This window comes from Hemibagrus wyckioides, linkage group LG18, assembly GCF_019097595.1.
Source record: "Hemibagrus wyckioides isolate EC202008001 linkage group LG18, SWU_Hwy_1.0, whole genome shotgun sequence".
In the NCBI taxonomy this organism is placed as follows: domain Eukaryota; kingdom Metazoa; phylum Chordata; class Actinopteri; order Siluriformes; family Bagridae; genus Hemibagrus; species Hemibagrus wyckioides.
The window spans coordinates 4,828,234-4,844,811 of record NC_080727.1 but is presented as its reverse complement, the minus strand read 5'-3'; the positions used below and the strand labels follow the sequence as shown (position 1 = coordinate 4,844,811).

The 16,578-nt window shown below is 41.5% G+C and overlaps 1 protein-coding gene across 8 annotated transcripts; it reads right to left on the bottom strand.

Annotated features, from left to right (window-relative positions):
* Nucleotides 1-14: 14 nt before the first annotated feature.
* On the bottom strand, nucleotides 15-16,452 carry ubap2a (ubiquitin associated protein 2a). 8 transcript variants are annotated; one of them, XM_058415539.1, is made up of 27 exons: nucleotides 16,323-16,452; nucleotides 11,531-11,668; nucleotides 11,205-11,282; nucleotides 11,007-11,117; nucleotides 9,380-9,545; nucleotides 8,925-9,002; nucleotides 8,774-8,837; nucleotides 8,572-8,669; nucleotides 8,411-8,469; nucleotides 8,239-8,309; nucleotides 7,951-8,125; nucleotides 7,001-7,250; nucleotides 6,600-6,883; nucleotides 6,121-6,317; nucleotides 5,416-5,695; nucleotides 5,242-5,281; nucleotides 4,980-5,151; nucleotides 4,816-4,876; nucleotides 4,503-4,701; nucleotides 4,295-4,386; nucleotides 4,158-4,208; nucleotides 3,796-3,877; nucleotides 3,300-3,662; nucleotides 3,100-3,204; nucleotides 2,953-3,020; nucleotides 2,630-2,821; nucleotides 15-2,080 (listed from the first exon to the last, which is right to left on the bottom strand). In XM_058415539.1, the coding sequence occupies exons 2-27, from the start codon at nucleotides 11,624-11,626 to the stop codon at nucleotides 1,985-1,987; spliced, it is 3,528 nt and encodes a 1,175-aa protein (XP_058271522.1). In that variant the 5' UTR covers nucleotides 11,627-11,668; nucleotides 16,323-16,452; the 3' UTR covers nucleotides 15-1,984. The 8 variants fall into 8 exon arrangements, with proteins under 8 accessions (XP_058271522.1, XP_058271523.1, XP_058271524.1 ...); XM_058415540.1 differs by having other exon boundaries at nucleotides 5,416-5,692; XM_058415541.1 differs by having other exon boundaries at nucleotides 4,816-4,873; nucleotides 5,416-5,692.
* Between the last annotated feature and the right edge of the window lie 126 nt (nucleotides 16,453-16,578).

Genomic DNA, 16,578 nt, shown 5'->3' with positions numbered 1-16,578 from the left:
TTTTTGTTTATTTCTTTAAAAGACTGAACCTCTGAGTGACCTTGTTCCTTGAGTTCAAATTAAAGTCTGACCATGTACCAGTAGTGCACCTTCTCCAGCTGTTGTAAATGTTGCATCATCCACGCTTAATGTGAATATTCTACATTTAACATAAGGTCTGAGTAAAATGCTCAGTAATAACGAAACGTGCATTAAGAGGTTTCCGTTTTATAAATCTATCTTGCTTTTTATTGGTCTGTAATAAAGATCACTGCAGCTCTTTGAACTACCAGTATTTACTGTCCACTTGTATGTTTTTAGTTAAATAAAATCTTACCTGCAATGTGGTCATTCAAAAGAGAGGTCATGATGTTTGCTTCTCATAAGATTTTGCTTTCATAGGTGAGGATCATGTCCTGTGAAGTTTTTTCACTCTCCCTTGAGCAACGCTATCATGCAATGTTAAAAGCCACCACTAGGAGGAGGCTGTACTCATGGAACATCTAAAATGTAAACGATGCATGCTCTTGAACATCAAGCTTGTGTGGTAGCTGAGGCTCATGTTGATTGATTTAAGCAGTGTTTAATTACAAGTGAATCTTCAGTTGTAATGATGGCCAATGTTATAAGCTACTCATTCTATCATAGTGTCACAGTCTTAATATAGATGGCTGAAAGTGCATTGTGGTGGGGGGTGTGGTAGCTTAGTGGTCAAGGTGTTGGGTTTAAATCTCAGGGCTACCACTGCTGGGCCCCTGAGCAAGGCCCTTAACCCGCAATTGCTCAGAAAATGAAATAAATTGTAAGTCGCTCCGGATAAGGGCGACTGCCAAATGCCTGAAATGTAAATGCGTTCATTTGTATTAAATTCAAATGACTAGTTTATACATAACACCAGGAGTTTATGCCTTTTACTGCATGTTTTCACTGTGCTTCATTTTCAGGTTGTCCATCCACCCACCTGTCTGAAATTTCTCATTTGCCTTGTCATCACAAATGGGTGTTTGAATGTTTGTATGATTTTTGAAATGGATCCACACAGGCTTCAGTTCACATCAAGGTCAAATAGTTTTTTACTTCTTTTAAGTATATTTTATATATTTTTTGGCCATATAAATTAGTTACATGAAGGACCGGACTTGGTGGTGATGGTGGCGGTGTGAATGGGGGATACCGCTGGCATCAAGTTCTCCTTGTTTGTAAATGCCAATGAGATGTTGAGGAATAAACTCTGCTCTACTAACAAACAAAAAAAACGACTCGTCTGACTTAGTAACTCGCAAGAGACGGGGGAAAAAAAAATAAGACCTGGTCAGATATTTTATTTCGACGACAAGGGTAAAATCAATGTTAAAATGATGTTCGGATTCCAAACCATGTTTAAGCCAAATAACGGGATAAAGAAGAGATTCACAATTGAAGGGGACGTAAAAAGTTGAGCACTGAACTTTAAAAGCCCCCCTCGATTAAAATAAAAGAAGAAAAAAAAATTCACAGGTCAATGAGGTGCATGGGTACAATACAAAAAGTTTTAAAAAAAGGCTTCACCATCAAATGATGCTTCGCAATAATGTACACCATTGTTAAGTTCATGTATGTATACAAAAAAAAAAAAAAAATAATAATAAATCTCCCACATTGTCATGAAGTTGGGTCGTGTTCAAGTAATATGCACCTTCCATTTAGTACTTAGTTCTCATCCGCATTTCATAATCCTCTTTTGAAATGAACTGAAACGGTCCTTCAAAGCAAAAGAAAATGCCATAAACCACATTTCATATTCTACCAATACATATATACTGTATAAATACATACATAAATATATTTTACATACAACAGCCAAAACTTTTAAAAGGGGTGGATGAGAACTAGGGGATGGGAGATGGTAGTGTGTGTGTGTGTATGTGTGTGTTTAGCTTGCCGCTGTACAGAGGCTACCTCTGCTCTGATCAGAATGGGCCAGTAACTTGGTGTGCATGAGATGGCCAAAGGGCTCTCGCACTATTTAATTGCCCCAGTAAGGAGAGCTGCCATAGCTGGATTTATTGACCTGGGTCTTCTGCTGCATGCTGCTGCTCTGGTTCCTCTGACTCGGCCCACCCTGCACACACACACACAGCACTTAATTATCTTGCATCTAAACATCCTTCACTCTTTGTTTTGCCTTTTACTTTCCATTAATCATAAGCTGCAGCTTACTCAGCTATTGTTTATGTTCTAGTGTTAGCGTTCTTCCAAAAAGCTGTTCATCGTGTACGAGGAATTTCAAACATTAAAAAATATTCCATCAGAAATTAGCACTGTCATTGCAAATGTCAAGGGAAAGTCAGTTACAAGGCCACAGCTTCAGTTGAAAATTAACCTTCATGAGATCTTACATGCTGTCCAGGATGCATTTTGTAATTATTTTTCTCTAACGTACATTGTTTGTCCGTTTTATCTTTAGCTTCCTGGACATTTGGACATTTCCTACATTGTCTAAAATATTGTTTGGCTACCTGCTGACTACCAGTAGTGCCATACAAGACATCTAGATACAGGAGTGCTTCTATGCTTGTCCATAGGCAAACAAATAACACAATAATAATCCCAGTTGAGCAGTTTACCACGTCTTTGGCTGTGTGTGTGTGTGTGTGTGTTTTTGACATACCTGTCCGTCCTGGGTGAGATGGTGGTGCAGCAGCTGAGAATGGGGCTGCTGGTGAGCAGGCAGAATATGCAGAAACGGAGCTGGCGCATAACCAGGGGCTCCGCCGGGGTTCAGAGGTCCTGTACCCCCTAAAGCTGAGGGCAGGTTGAAGGGGGGTGGTGTGCCAGCATGGAAACCCTGTTTATCAAAGGACTGCAAGCAGGGGAAGTAAAAAAAAAGAAAAAGAAAAGAAAAAAGAAGACAAATTCTGCTACATAAACACACATTGACCAAGGATATCAAATCAAACACATGATGTGTGACGGATGAGGTGTGGTCACTACCTGAGTCTTGTTGTAAACAGTTCCGCTGATGTCAGGCACCCCAGAGTTACTGGATGTCACCGAGACACCTATGGAGTGACATTGTAGGATGTTAATATTTTAATGATGGAGATGAAAAACCCTAAAATCAAATGCGTGACTTAGCACCTTTTCCTGGGCCAGAAGCAGCAGATTTGGCCTGTGTCTGAGAGCTGCTACTGTACCCTTTACTGTATTCTGCTCCCGCTGGGCCTTGTGTCAGGTCATCATACCCTGAACATAATTGAAATAAATAAGACATGTAAGACATTTGTATTTCGATGCACATAAAATATTAGCAATTCTGATTGTGCATGTTTATGACTCACCTGAGCTGAAGGTGTGCTGGTTGTAACCACTGGGCTGCTGGAATGGTGTGGAGGGGTTGCTCAAGCCCATGCCATGCTGCTTAGCAGAAGCAGGAGGTACGAACATGGTGGGGCCATACTGGAAGGCGCTGGGCATGCCGGGCACACCTGGGTAATAGGGCAAGCCTGTGTAGCTATAACCAGGGGGCAGAGCTGGGTTGAGGAAGGCCTGCTGGGTGCTGTGGTGGGCCTGTGGCTGAGGCTGGCTCTGGCCTTGGCTCTGTGCCTGTGGGGGCTGAGCTGCCTGTGGAGCGTGAGCTGCTGACAGGGTAGTAGGGGGCGCGGGTGAGGTGGAGTCACCCCTGCCAAACTTAGTCACTTCACCTTTATGAGAATGAATGAGCTTATGTAAGCTTGTGTAACTGTTTTTTTTTTTTTTAAACAAATGTAACCTCTTTATAGCCATAAATAACTCATATGAAAATCAAAAGCACAAATGGAACTGGCATCAGGCTACCTGAGTAAGGATTATTGGCTAGGCTCCCATCTCTGCTGGACAGGGTTGCAGTGGGTCCTGGGAATGTGATTCCATAGTAATCCTACAGGGTGTAGAGTGACCACATGTACAGTGGGACAATTAATCCAGACACAAAAATCATACAAAAGGGAACAAAAATATTAAACCGCAGGACTTTTCAATACAAATGACCAATTTTGGCAGACATACACAGGTACATAGGGCAACAGGGTGCTTAGAGGTGAGAATAGTAAAAATTTTGGAGGACTTTGGCCAATTTGTTAAGCCGAGAACTGGCGCACTACAAATGAAACCAGGTTTCACTCTTACCAAAAAGATGAACAAGAAGGGTATGGACTCACCATTGGTAGCCTGGACTGCAGCATGTGGAGGTCTTCATAGCCATATATTTGCTGTAGGACACAAACGGAGCTCACTTCATTAAAACATTCCTTCACAGCTGATCATTATTGAAATTAAAAGCCTATATAACAGTTACCGGGTATGCAGGCAGCAGGCCTCCAGGTCCCATGATATACTGGTTGGGTAGCAGCGGAGGAACCCCCTGAGACAAGTTAGGGGGGGCTTTTCCTGTAACGCAACAGAAAAAAAAACACATTAGCAAAGACAAATGGATCCAGTGCAGGACAAAAATCTCTCAACAAAATCTTTCAGCTAAAGCTCTGTTAATGTATGTCAAATCAGACCAGTAGATGAAGAAAGCAAGGGTGTGGTTCTGATGGCTGATGGTGCAGTGGTTCCATTTCCACTGAGTCCAAGAGCTGCTGAGTGCAGGCTGCTGCTTCCCGCACTGCTCACACTGTTACTGGAAAGAGCCGAGACAGATGCGGAGGAAAACACCACGGACGATGCAGCCAGAGAATTCACATTGTCCACATTAGTGTACTGCAGGTATATACAAGATGCATGGGGATGTTAACATCATAACTTAACTATATAAAAATATGTAAGAAAAAAACACACCCAAAATGTGTGTGTTATGTGTGTGATCACACTCACCGTTAGTGAAGAGCTGGTGCCAAGGGCTGATACAGAGGAATGGCCACTGCTTACATGACTACTAGGGAAAAACAGATAGGAACAAAGAGAAGCAGCATGTCACTCTGTGCTTCCATTTTGACATGGCATCCTAGAGAAAAAATAAGAGAGATAGTCCTGTTCACCTGCTAAGAGATGGGAGGGTTGCAGAAGGCAATTCAGGCGCCAGGCTGGATAGAGTCGAGCTGTGGGGCGTAACTGAAGGGGGCAACAGAGACAATGGGGCAGAAGGTGCAACACTGGTGCTACTGCCTAAAGAAGGAGACTCTGGCTTTGGAGTGGAGGAACTGGATGTGGCTATAGGCAAAAAAAAAAAAGTAGAAATGTTTAGAGATAGCTGATACAGAAAAATCACATCTAAAGCAAAAGAAAAGAAAATCCACTTACAGTCTAGAGCAGCAGAGGTCCTTACACCATTAAAACCATTCTGTTCAAGGAGAAGCCAAAAACACTGCGTCAGCATTTACCACAAAGAATTCAAAAGCAAAAAAGTAATCAGTAATAATGAAATGCACATATTTGGTGGCACAGCAAATGGGAAGCAGATCACTCTTTACTTACTGTCACAGGTCCAGACGGCTCCTTGCTCTGGGAGAAGGTCAGTCGTGAGTGAGGAGCCACTCCACAGTCAAAGCTGTTCCCAGCTGAGGACGCCACTGATGAAGATGAAGAGGAGGACGAGGAGGAGGAAGATGAGGAGGTAGAGGCGGGTACTGAGGCAGCACTAGGGGTGGTAAGGGAGGGAGCGAGACTGGGTAGAGGCACAGAGGGGGGTGGGTAGATGCTGTCAGAGGAGGCCAGAGGCAGCAGCAATGGGACAGGACTGGCCAGAGATTCACTGCTGGGAGGAACATGAAATATTGTCAGTGTATATATACAGGATAGTTCAGTATGCTATAATCAATTTTCTGGCAGATGTTTATGGACTTCCAGCTGTCCAGGAAGTATACTCAGAGTTGTAATAAAACTAGTAAAAAAGGCCAGTGTAACACAGTCATTTGCCGTCTGTTAATGGAGATTTTAGGATTCCAATAAATCGGTATAATGCTACACATTTGGTTTATATGCCAAAAAAATGTAAACATCTGGATTATGTTCACCAAATAATTGTGTTATGCTCATAAAATAAATCTATGCTGTAATCATAATGGGGTCTGAAAGGGTTTCCAAGCAGCAAAAGCTTGAGAACCACTGTTCTTGCTGAAATACTGTATGTTTTTCAAATATAAGGAGGATGGAAAAATAATTGTACATTTAATAACTGACCTGATGGGTTTGGAGTAGAGGCTGCTTTGAGTCTGAGGAACGGGCACGGCCGCTTCTCGTGTAGCTTCACTGTTACAGTTCTCAGGCTGGCCGAAGTCTGGCAATGCCGACTCTGAGCCAAAATCCAGCGCGCCAAATTGCACATTGAGCCCAGACACATCTGCCGAGCCGGGCATCTCCACCGCAGTGGACGGAATCTGTATACACAGGCGATGTTTTCTTTTACATCAAAACTACATGTTTACTCCTGCACACTGCATCACCGACACAACAGCTTAGTATTAATATTTTCTATTTTTGTAAGTTCTATGAAATCAACCCACAGGAAGCCCACAGACAGCATGCTCCCGCAAGAGGGTACAGAACACTGATGTACACAGTTCCCTGAGCAATATACAAATACTTTTCTCATTACTGCACAAATTTTAAAAAATTCCTGGTTACATAAGCATAAAATGGAAACGTGACAAAACACTCACCTTCGATGTGGGAGCTATCCTTCGTTTCTGTGTCTTAATCTGTCGGTGCTGCGTGCTGCTGACCTGTGAGTCTGCAGCCTGGGGAGGGGCCACGTGGGTTTGAGAAGGCTCTGGTGCTTTGGAGAAGGCCTCCAGTGGAGCCTGGTTGGCCGATGGGCCATTCTGAGGGGGAGGACTGGGCTGCCTCGCCAGCGGTAGAGATCCCACATTGCTTAGAGAGCTCTGATGCCGCTGGCTCAGCTGGCTTAGCACCAACGAAGGCTCTGGTTGCATTTTAAACTCCCCTGGAAGGCACATAGCACAGAAAATAAAACACTAGTTAAAAACTGAACATGAATGGAGACATAAATAACAGACTGCTGTACTACTGGCTTGAAAATAACAATGTGAATGAAACTTACGACTGAATTGGGAGGGCAGTGAGGCAGAGCTCTGTGTTCCAGGAGGTTTGATATCCCAGGATGAAGAGGGAACAGAAATCCCTGTACCCCCCAGTCCCCCTACAGGGGCACAGTTGTCCCCCGAGCTAGGAGGCTGGGAGGTAAGCTGCCCAAGACCTGGTCCCTTCAGCTGCTCCAGTATCTGTTGTCCAGCGGTCTGTCCCAGCTTAGGACCACCCAGATCCCCAAATCCAGAACCCAGAACTGGGGACTGTGGACATAAACAAGATTCTTAGCACGCTTTCAAGGCAACAATACTACTAATTACAGGTATATGACAAATGATACGGTTCAGTTTTTTGTACTCTCCATATGATAAAGATGCCCAATAAAAATCGTGATTAATCGCATGATTTCTCTGAAAACTGAACACTCTCTCTCTCCCCGTGTTTCTTTTTCCCGTCTTTCTTTATCCGCCTGTTAAATTTCTTTTCCGGTTCCTGTGAGCAGCACAGCACTCTTACGCTCATCCCAAACGCTCCCATTGGTTGAGACACGTCATGACGTTTATCCCAGGCCAATACGGATCACCATCCCACCCCTCCCGTCACCCATGGTTTGTCTGTATGTGTATTCAGAGCCACTGAGCAACAGACTTTTAAAATAATTTACAACATAATAAAAACTGCATTAATGCGCGATAAAATAATTGTCGGCGTTAATTCATTAATGAGTTAACGCCATAATAACGCGGTTAACTTTCCCAGCCCTAGTAAAAACGCATTCAAGCACAATAAGGACAAGATCTCAAACACATTCAGTGTTGCTGTCTCTGAAATTGCTCTGATGTTTCAAGGTTTGAAAAAAATTCAATAACTACCCTTAGGCATACACTACAAATGTATATTTATTTTAATTTCTTGACTGCGGCAAGATCTGAAACACCCTGTTTCCTGGTTCCAATGTCTCACCAGGGTGGCATGTGCGTAGCTGGTAGTGCCAGTGGTGGTGCCTCCGTTGCGTGTGGGCTGGTGGTGGGAGTTGGTGAAAACGAGGCTGTGGCCGAGCCCTTGAGATGAGGCTGGCTTCAGATTCTCCAAGTCTTCCCTGCCAGCAGGCTTCTGCAGCAGAGATGCCAGGTCCAGACTGCAAAAAAACACAACCCTTCAGCTTCCACCATCGTTACAGGAGCAACCTAATTACAACTGTGAAAGGAGCATGGGCTGGTTGTAACAAAAGGTCACGTATATATTTGTCACCTTTGGCCAGGTGTGATATGGTTCTCAGCTGGAGGTGCACATGAGGAGGTGAACACTTTGGTCTCTGAGAGCTGAAAAAACAAAATCTAACCATGAGCCACTAGTTGTAAAGCTCTTAAAACCTTGTAATATATAAAAATAAATAGCTTTGTAAACAGACAGCTTGACCTACACTCACATCCTCGGTCCAGTCTTCAGCTGCCCAGTCTTCCAGAGTGTTGCGCCATGCCACTGGAGAACCATGATGAAGAAAGCAGACAAGGGTGAAATCAAAAAAACCCTTGGCAAACAATAAGCTTAAAAATGGGGTGTTTAAGCGTTGGTCTCTCTTACCTGTACCATCTGTGGCATCATTGGTCCCCGATTCCCACACGTCAGCATGAGAGTTGGTCGTGCCACTGTCCATAGTGTAGTCCGCTGGGTTAAAGGTCCTGTGGATTGTGCATGAAAAAAGAGTGACAAAAAGAAATGGCGAGTAAACCATTGCGAAGCTGTGAAAGGCCAGTTGAGACCAGTGTGCACATATCATACTGACCCCATCCCCTGTGCTGTAAACCTACTGGCCCCTGGGGCTCGGCCTCTTCCTCTGCCTCCAGACACTGCACACACACACAATTAACAAACAATGTAAGACAGTACAAAGTGTGCAAGTCTGTGTCCCCCCAACTTTCTGGACATTTGTGTACCTCGTCCTTTCCCCCTGCGGCCACGGTCAGATCCTTTCTCCACCGGTGCGGAATCAACTCCATTCTCCTCAACCCTCGCTGACAACCACAAATTTACAAATGCGAGAGAGAGAGAAAAATAGTCTTCATATGTAGATTTTATACATGCAAAATCAATATGAATGACTGAAACCAAGAATTTTGCTTAACAAAAATAAAAAAAAACAATACAAGGATATGTATTTGGCATTTTGACAAAACTAAAGCTTGTGCAATGACAATTTGTATGGTTTATTGTGTTTGTGCTCTCAACAAAATAAACCATCATTCAAGACTTTGGCCAACATTTCTGCATATAAATAAACAACCACAGAACTCTGTTATTACAACGTTAGCTTTATCAGTTATTGTAAAGTCCATTCCCAAACAGCTGAGCCCATACAGCAACATCTATGAAATGTCTAAACTTCTCTTACCGGGCCGATTACGACTGGCCCCCTTTCCTCTCCGGTTTGCTCCACCGCGAGCTTTGCTGCTCTCTTTCTCGCCTTTCTTCTCACGATTCTCCTTGTTCTCCTTGCTCTCTGAGGAGATGCCATCCTTTCCAAGGCTTTTCTTTTTGCCCACCGTCTCCCAAGTGGTCTAGAAAAGTACAAAGCCAACTTTTAAAAGATTCATCAGAAAAGGCTTGAATAGAGGAATGATGATTAAATAACGCACCACTGGAATTGAATATGCTACAATACGGTAAAGCAATGCAGAATAATGTTAAATTCTGTTTGATACTACAAAGTAAATAACGTTGCAAGTCTGTGATAAAGCAGCAAGAATACTCAGCTAGTAACGCAAATGAAGTCAGTTCATACCTATGAAGCCAAAGCAGAGAGGAATTTGTACTTTCGCTATTACACACAATTTCTCAATCTCACATTCACATATAATTAAATAAACCAAAAATAAAATAAACCTTTCCGAAGTGTGCACAGATATGACAAGTTTCACCAGAGAACAAGCAAAAGAGTCAGCACAAACGATTCGGAGAAAAATAAATGATTAGACGGTTACATTAATATCTGAATTAAAACATATTGTGCATAACATCCATTGTTTATTTCCTCTCTTTGTTTCTTGGTCTAAATATCAAGAATACATCAAATTTACGAGTTGCACTGTTCCGCATGTCCTTCAACGAAAATTCACACCACGTTCGGTTCACTTCCTGCAGTCAGAGAAATTCCGAGTCGACTCGTGTTTTATCTGCTAAAGTTCACTTGGATACAGACCAAGACCACCTCACTCAGACTCTTACAAGTTGCTTGTTTTGGTTCATGTGCGATGGCTGTGTTCTCAGTTGCCTAAAAGAGGATAACACACCAACGCTCGATTCAAGTGTAAAAACGCCGTAAGACATATTCGGGTGTCGTCTATTTATTAAAACTGACTATAAGCGACTTAGCATTGTGTCGCTATCAAGAAATGAGATGCATGTGAACGTGATCTGTAAATGTGAAGGACATTAAGCAGTTCATGTTTTGAGAGGGTGGGGCAGGCATGAGCCTGTTATGACCCAGGATTACACACAGATCAGCTCACAGGAATGACCCACTTTCTATTTTAGAGATTTCCCAGAAATCAGAGTCTATAAGCATAGGCCTCTCACATTTCACTGGATCTGTTACTCATGTAATGTTAGACTCAGAAAGAATTATGATACTTCTGTGACCGGCAAGTCCTGGGTATTTCTGATTACAAATAAGAAGTCTATATACATATTTATAGCCATGGCATGGCAAAAAGTTTGTAGACACCTGAGTAGAACACTCGTGCTTGTTGAACATCTTATTCCAAATTTAGTCCCCTCTCTGCTGTTGTAATAACTTCCACTTCTCTTCTAGGAAGAAAGAGATTTTGTGGGGCTCATTCAGTCACAAGAGCATTAGTAAGGTCAGGCATTCTATACAACTGTGTGCTTCCAACGCTGTAGCAACAGTTTGAGGAAGACCCACATTCAGATATGATGGTCAGGTGTCCACATACATTTGGTCATACGCTATAACTTAATCTTTTAAAATACGGCTATAAAAAATGTGTTTGTGTTTTTACCGTGTCAGAGGTTCCCTCCAACAGGAAGTTGATGGCTCTGTTGACATCCTCATTACAGTCATGAAGAGCAACCATGCACTCATCCTGGTTCTTCCCTGTCACCTCCATGAGCTACACACCCACACACAATTAAGCATAAGATGGTAGTTCTGATATTAATATGACAAATTACGGTTTAAAGACGAACCCTTGCCTCACCTGGTTGACTTTATCTTCAAAATCTGCATCGTTCTTATCGTAAATCATCTGGGCAAGTCGGATCTGTTCGGCTGTAGCCTGAAAATAAATAAATAAATAAATGAAAGAAAAACAAGAATAAGAACCCCACCAAAAATTTAAGAAACATTAAAGAAATCGTAAACCAACATTTCATGTGGATTTAATTCCTACTCACAGATTTGTATCAACGTAAATGATTAAATCTAATCTAGACATGTTGAATGCTTGTCCTTACAATAACATTCAAAGCAAACACAATCTGCACAGCGTGTGTTTATGCATCAACACGAGAGCTTCGTCTGTACCTGAAGCTGTTTCTGTGGCTGTGTGGTCTGTGTGGATGTGGGCAGCACTTTCTCCCGAGTGCCCCGGGCTCGGTCGCCGCCCAACGAGGTCATCATATACAGTATATACAAAAGAATGTATGTACAAAATAGAAAAATCTGGGGGGGAAAAAAGGCACAAAAATAAGTGAGTGTACTTACATATTATATGATCGTACAAACTGGCTTCGACTGCAGTCGTGGGAGATGGAACTATATCCATTTAGATAAAAAAATGTAGTCCTTATAGCACACACACACACTGTAATAACATACCAAACAGCCACTCCCTGAGTGCATGTGCACATCTGGAAGGAGAGCTAAAGTAATACTCCACTGGGTTTTTTTTTAAACATCTAATCTCTATCCATGACATCTGTAATGTATTTGAGATTACCATGGCTAAGAATTTCGACACACTCCCCTGCACAGAGAACAAAACAGAAAACTTGTTGACCCAAAAACTCACCCAAGGGCAGGGGAAGTTGTTGGGGCAGTAAAATGAAAAATATGGTTCATTATGTATGGAATAAAACCTTTTATTATGATTTGGTATAGGAAGATACTCAATAGCTGCTTGGTTCTGATGGCATCCTAAAGGTGTTACCAATAACATCATGTTCCAAAGTATATTATTCATTTAAGAGAACATTTTACCTGTTACTACTTACATTTCATATTATAGAGCAGTAACACACTATATTTACTTTTATTACTCCTTTTTGGTCTAATAATAATAACAATAAGAAGCTTGTCATGTTACCGAGAAACCAGAAAGAAACAAGAAAACTAACTGTGACAAAGCTGACACTGAAGACTCCTTCCATAACTATTAAAAAACATTTCCTTAAAGAAAGTTTCACTATATTCATGATTATCTATTTTCCTAACATCATGCGGTAGCACCAACACAAAAGATCTAATGAATTAAGACCTTCTGAAAATACAACAGCACTGAGATAAAAAAGTACGTAAACGGGTTTGTCCATTCCTTTCTTAATACGAAACATTTGCTCTAGATGTGCTGTATAAACAATAGTTCTCGAAGCCAGAATGCTTCTGTGGAAATACTGCACACTGAACGAAGGACTCTGTGGAATTAACTGAAGAAATGCACCACATTCATCAGGACTGCGCTGCAATGTGGCAATGCGCGAGCCGATTCCTGGTGGCAGCAGTAATAGAGTTAGTTTGCATCATGTTTCTGTTATGGTTGCAATAACCGTACTTGGAATTCGGAAAATACGGACATCTGTTATAATGAGAGCTTAAATCAGAAGACTAGAAAGTGAGAGATGATAAAATAAGAGATGTGGCCATTATACAGATGGATGTGTCCTTTCTAATACCTCATAAAGCTTTTTAAAGCACGAACCACACCCAAGATTTCAGTTAAAGCAGGGATTCCAGAAACCAGAGGTCACTTGTTTTACTAATGGGCTTCTCTTCTTTTGTTTAACTGACTTATTTTACAAATTAATATCAGAAATATTGAGTATTCTGTTAAACCAAGACACAGTTTAACAGAAAACTTCCCCGTCCATCTACCTATATAACAGTCTACCTTTATACCAATAAATACATATCCACCTGGCTAATATCGTGTTGCTCCTTCTTTTGCTGACAAAACAGACCTGACCTGTCTAGGCATGGACTCCATTAGATCCCTGAAGGTGTTCTGTGGTATCTGGCACCAAGACATTAGCAGCAGATCCATTAGGTCCTGCAAGTTGTGAGATGGGGCCCTCATGGGCAACTTACAGAACTTAAAGGATACCTACAGGACTTAAAGGATACTTTTGATAGATACTGACCACTGCAGACTGTGAACACCCAACAAGAGCTGCAGTTTTGGAGATGCTCTGATCCAGACATCTAGCCATCACAATCTGGTCCTTGTCAAACTTGCTCAAAACCTTACGCTTGCCCATTTTTCCTGCTTCTAACACATCAACTTTGAGGAGAAAATATTCACTCGCTGTCTAATATATCCCACCCGCTAACAGGTGCCACGATGAGGAGATAAGCAGTGTTATTCACGGCACCTGACGGTAGTCATAATGTTATGCCTGATCGGTGTAGCCCACTATTCTACACAGTTACTGAGTACCAACACTAAGTCGGTTTCCTATTAAATTACTATTATGACCTTTGAATTAGAAAAAACACTCCTGTCACCTTAAAACCTAAATAAAGGTCTAAATAGAGACGCAGTTCATAACAGCAATCAAGATGACAGTGGAAAGTTTGAAGTGAAATAGAACTTGACAGCGTGCATCATATTGCTAAACAGTTTGCAGTTCGACTTGGAAACCTGACCAGGCATTTTGACTCATGAAAGTATAACCCAGCACTTCTCAACAGACTGAGAAGTCACTGCAAGAAATATTCTGTCTACTCATTTAGGATCCACATACATATGTAACTGACATTATAAAATATTCAACTGTTGTAGTAGTCAATTCATACAGTGGTCAAGGCTTGGGGTCAAAGAAAATGTATAATGTCCAACTGGGGTTGTTTGGGAATTTCTGATATGAATGTACAATTTAGAACACATTCTATAGCCATTTTAATAAATGGTGTGTATTTTGGTGTCATTTTTCTTAAACGGATCATGAACAAGGCCTCAGGCTGGAAAGCGTCTCATGCAAAAGGGTGGCAAATATCTGTTAGTGACTTAACTCATCAATTTACGACCATCTACGACGTGACATTTTTACAATTTACGCTCATACACTCTCCCATTTAATGTTCGAGCAAATCACTCCATGTCTTTCTGAAGCCAAAGTTGCTGTTAGCCCCACGCTCTAAGAAAAGCCTGTTGTGTGGAGGCTTACAGGAAGACAGGAAGTGGCTCCACTGTGAAGCGTTTTAACCCTTTCATGCATTCAACTTGGTATAATAAATAAAGAAAAAATATATATAGAGGTGCTTTTAAACCACTTCATTGCTTTTAGTAACATTTAGTCTCCGAGACATGTGTATAAAAAGCTTTTCCCCTCATCTTCTGTCCCTTTTTTCCCTCACGAACTCAATAAGACCTAATAATAATTCCTCTGTCCTGAAGACTTTCTGGTGTTTTTCCGACGTTACACAGCACTGCTGCTGACGTCTCCTTTCATAAACACGAACGTCATCACATCAGCAATTCGGTTTTTCTGGATGATTAGTCCATGCGAATTACCCGTTACTACAGAAATGATGGAGTATTAAAACAGGCACATTAATAGAAACCTGTGATTTGAAGTATAGCTGGAACTACTGTCAGGGTTGTGCTTAGAGAAAATTAACCACCTTCAGACCATTCAACGGTGTTGTGGTAGGGAAATATGTTTCCAAGTACTGACTTTTTAATGATTAAGTTAATCACTAAAGGTGTAAAACAGAAGATAATCCAAAAGGTGATCTCCGAGTGAAAAGCATCAGTGTGATATGGAGGTGAAAACCTGGACCAGTATCGGATCGGATTTGCCCGGCTTTCCAAAAACAAACTGATATACTTTATGTCATGAACAAATGAGACAGAAGTCACAACGAACATAAAAAGGCAACTTTCCCCATAGCCATTCTTCTTGTTTAATCTAACTGGGCAGTTGAATCTTGCATGGTCACTAAGATTTCTGATACTGGTATTGCACTGAAATGTCCAGCCTTATATAAAAGTTTAACTAAAGATACATAACCTGAATCCTGACTAATAGTCTTCGCTTAAATTGAAGTTTATTTCGCATCACGTATTTTAGTGAAATAAATCCGTTGAATATATTAAAAACATTTTCACTAAAGAAAATCTCTAATTTTTTTTTGGTCAGATGTAAAGGAAAAAGTCTCTGGATGTAGATTTGGTAAGTCACTCTGCCAACGCAGATTTATTACTCAACACTTTCTAAATCTATATGTTTAAACAGCAGGTTATGTTCTAAACACGTAAATAACTACTATTTTTCTAAATCAGAGCTTGCATTATGCAACATAAATCAGGCTAAACCAAATGGGACGATGAATTCTCGGTTCAAACAAAGGATGGAGTTTATTATTCCATCCAAGATATTTTTTTAAAAGAACCGACTCAGCAGACTAACTGGTTATTCCCAATTCAATCGATTCCGAGTCGACTCCCAGAGTCGACACGCTGGTAACGATTTGTTTTTATCTAATGTATAAATATATGTTTCATGTGCGACTGCGAAATGTAAACAATGTTAGCAAACGCGAACGGCTAGCTAGGAAGCTAAAGCTAGCTGGAATTCGGGAGTCCTTTGTGTCCGGGCTGGCTAACTCGCTAGTGCTAAGCTAGCGAAGTCTAATTTCCTTTTCGCTTCAACTCAATTGTCGGGTTTAGCTAGCTACCTAGCTAACGAAGTTAAGTTAAGTGCGCTGGCTAGGTCGTAAACCCACGACCGAGTAACGTCCTTGTCGTACACTGTAGTGTGGAAATTAAATTAAGTGCTCGCTAATGAAATGCAGAGCGAGACTGTAACAGGCCCATCAGCGGTATTATTCAGAAAATGGCCACACACAGCCGGAGACGATGCTAGCATTTTGCCGGGAACATGCTAACGTGAACGGCGAAGAAGCTACACAAAAAACACACACACAAATATTTCCCCATTATTAATTCCTTTACACACTGAACAAAACAATAAACCTCCCATTCAACGCGTCATCGCTGGCTCATACCTAGACGCGTAAGAGTTACTCTTAAAATGTACGTGAGATTTGTTGTATTTTTTTTTTTTTGATACAAAAATATAAAAATATATATAATTACCTGCTAACACGCTTCCCTCAGCCAAGCAGCAAGCAGACACGGTCACGTGACACACCAGGCGCGCGGCCGCCGCAGAACAACAGCGGCGGGAGCGCGCGCGCGCGCTCAGTTTGCAAGATAACAATACAAAAAAACAGGAGAGAGAAAGTGTATGGAGTACAGTAGGAGCTTTAAGATGCTCTTTATCGTGAATTTATACAGCACATGGTCAAAAAACGCCTCCCTGTCCGTTTTAAATAATATAATTGTATTAAAC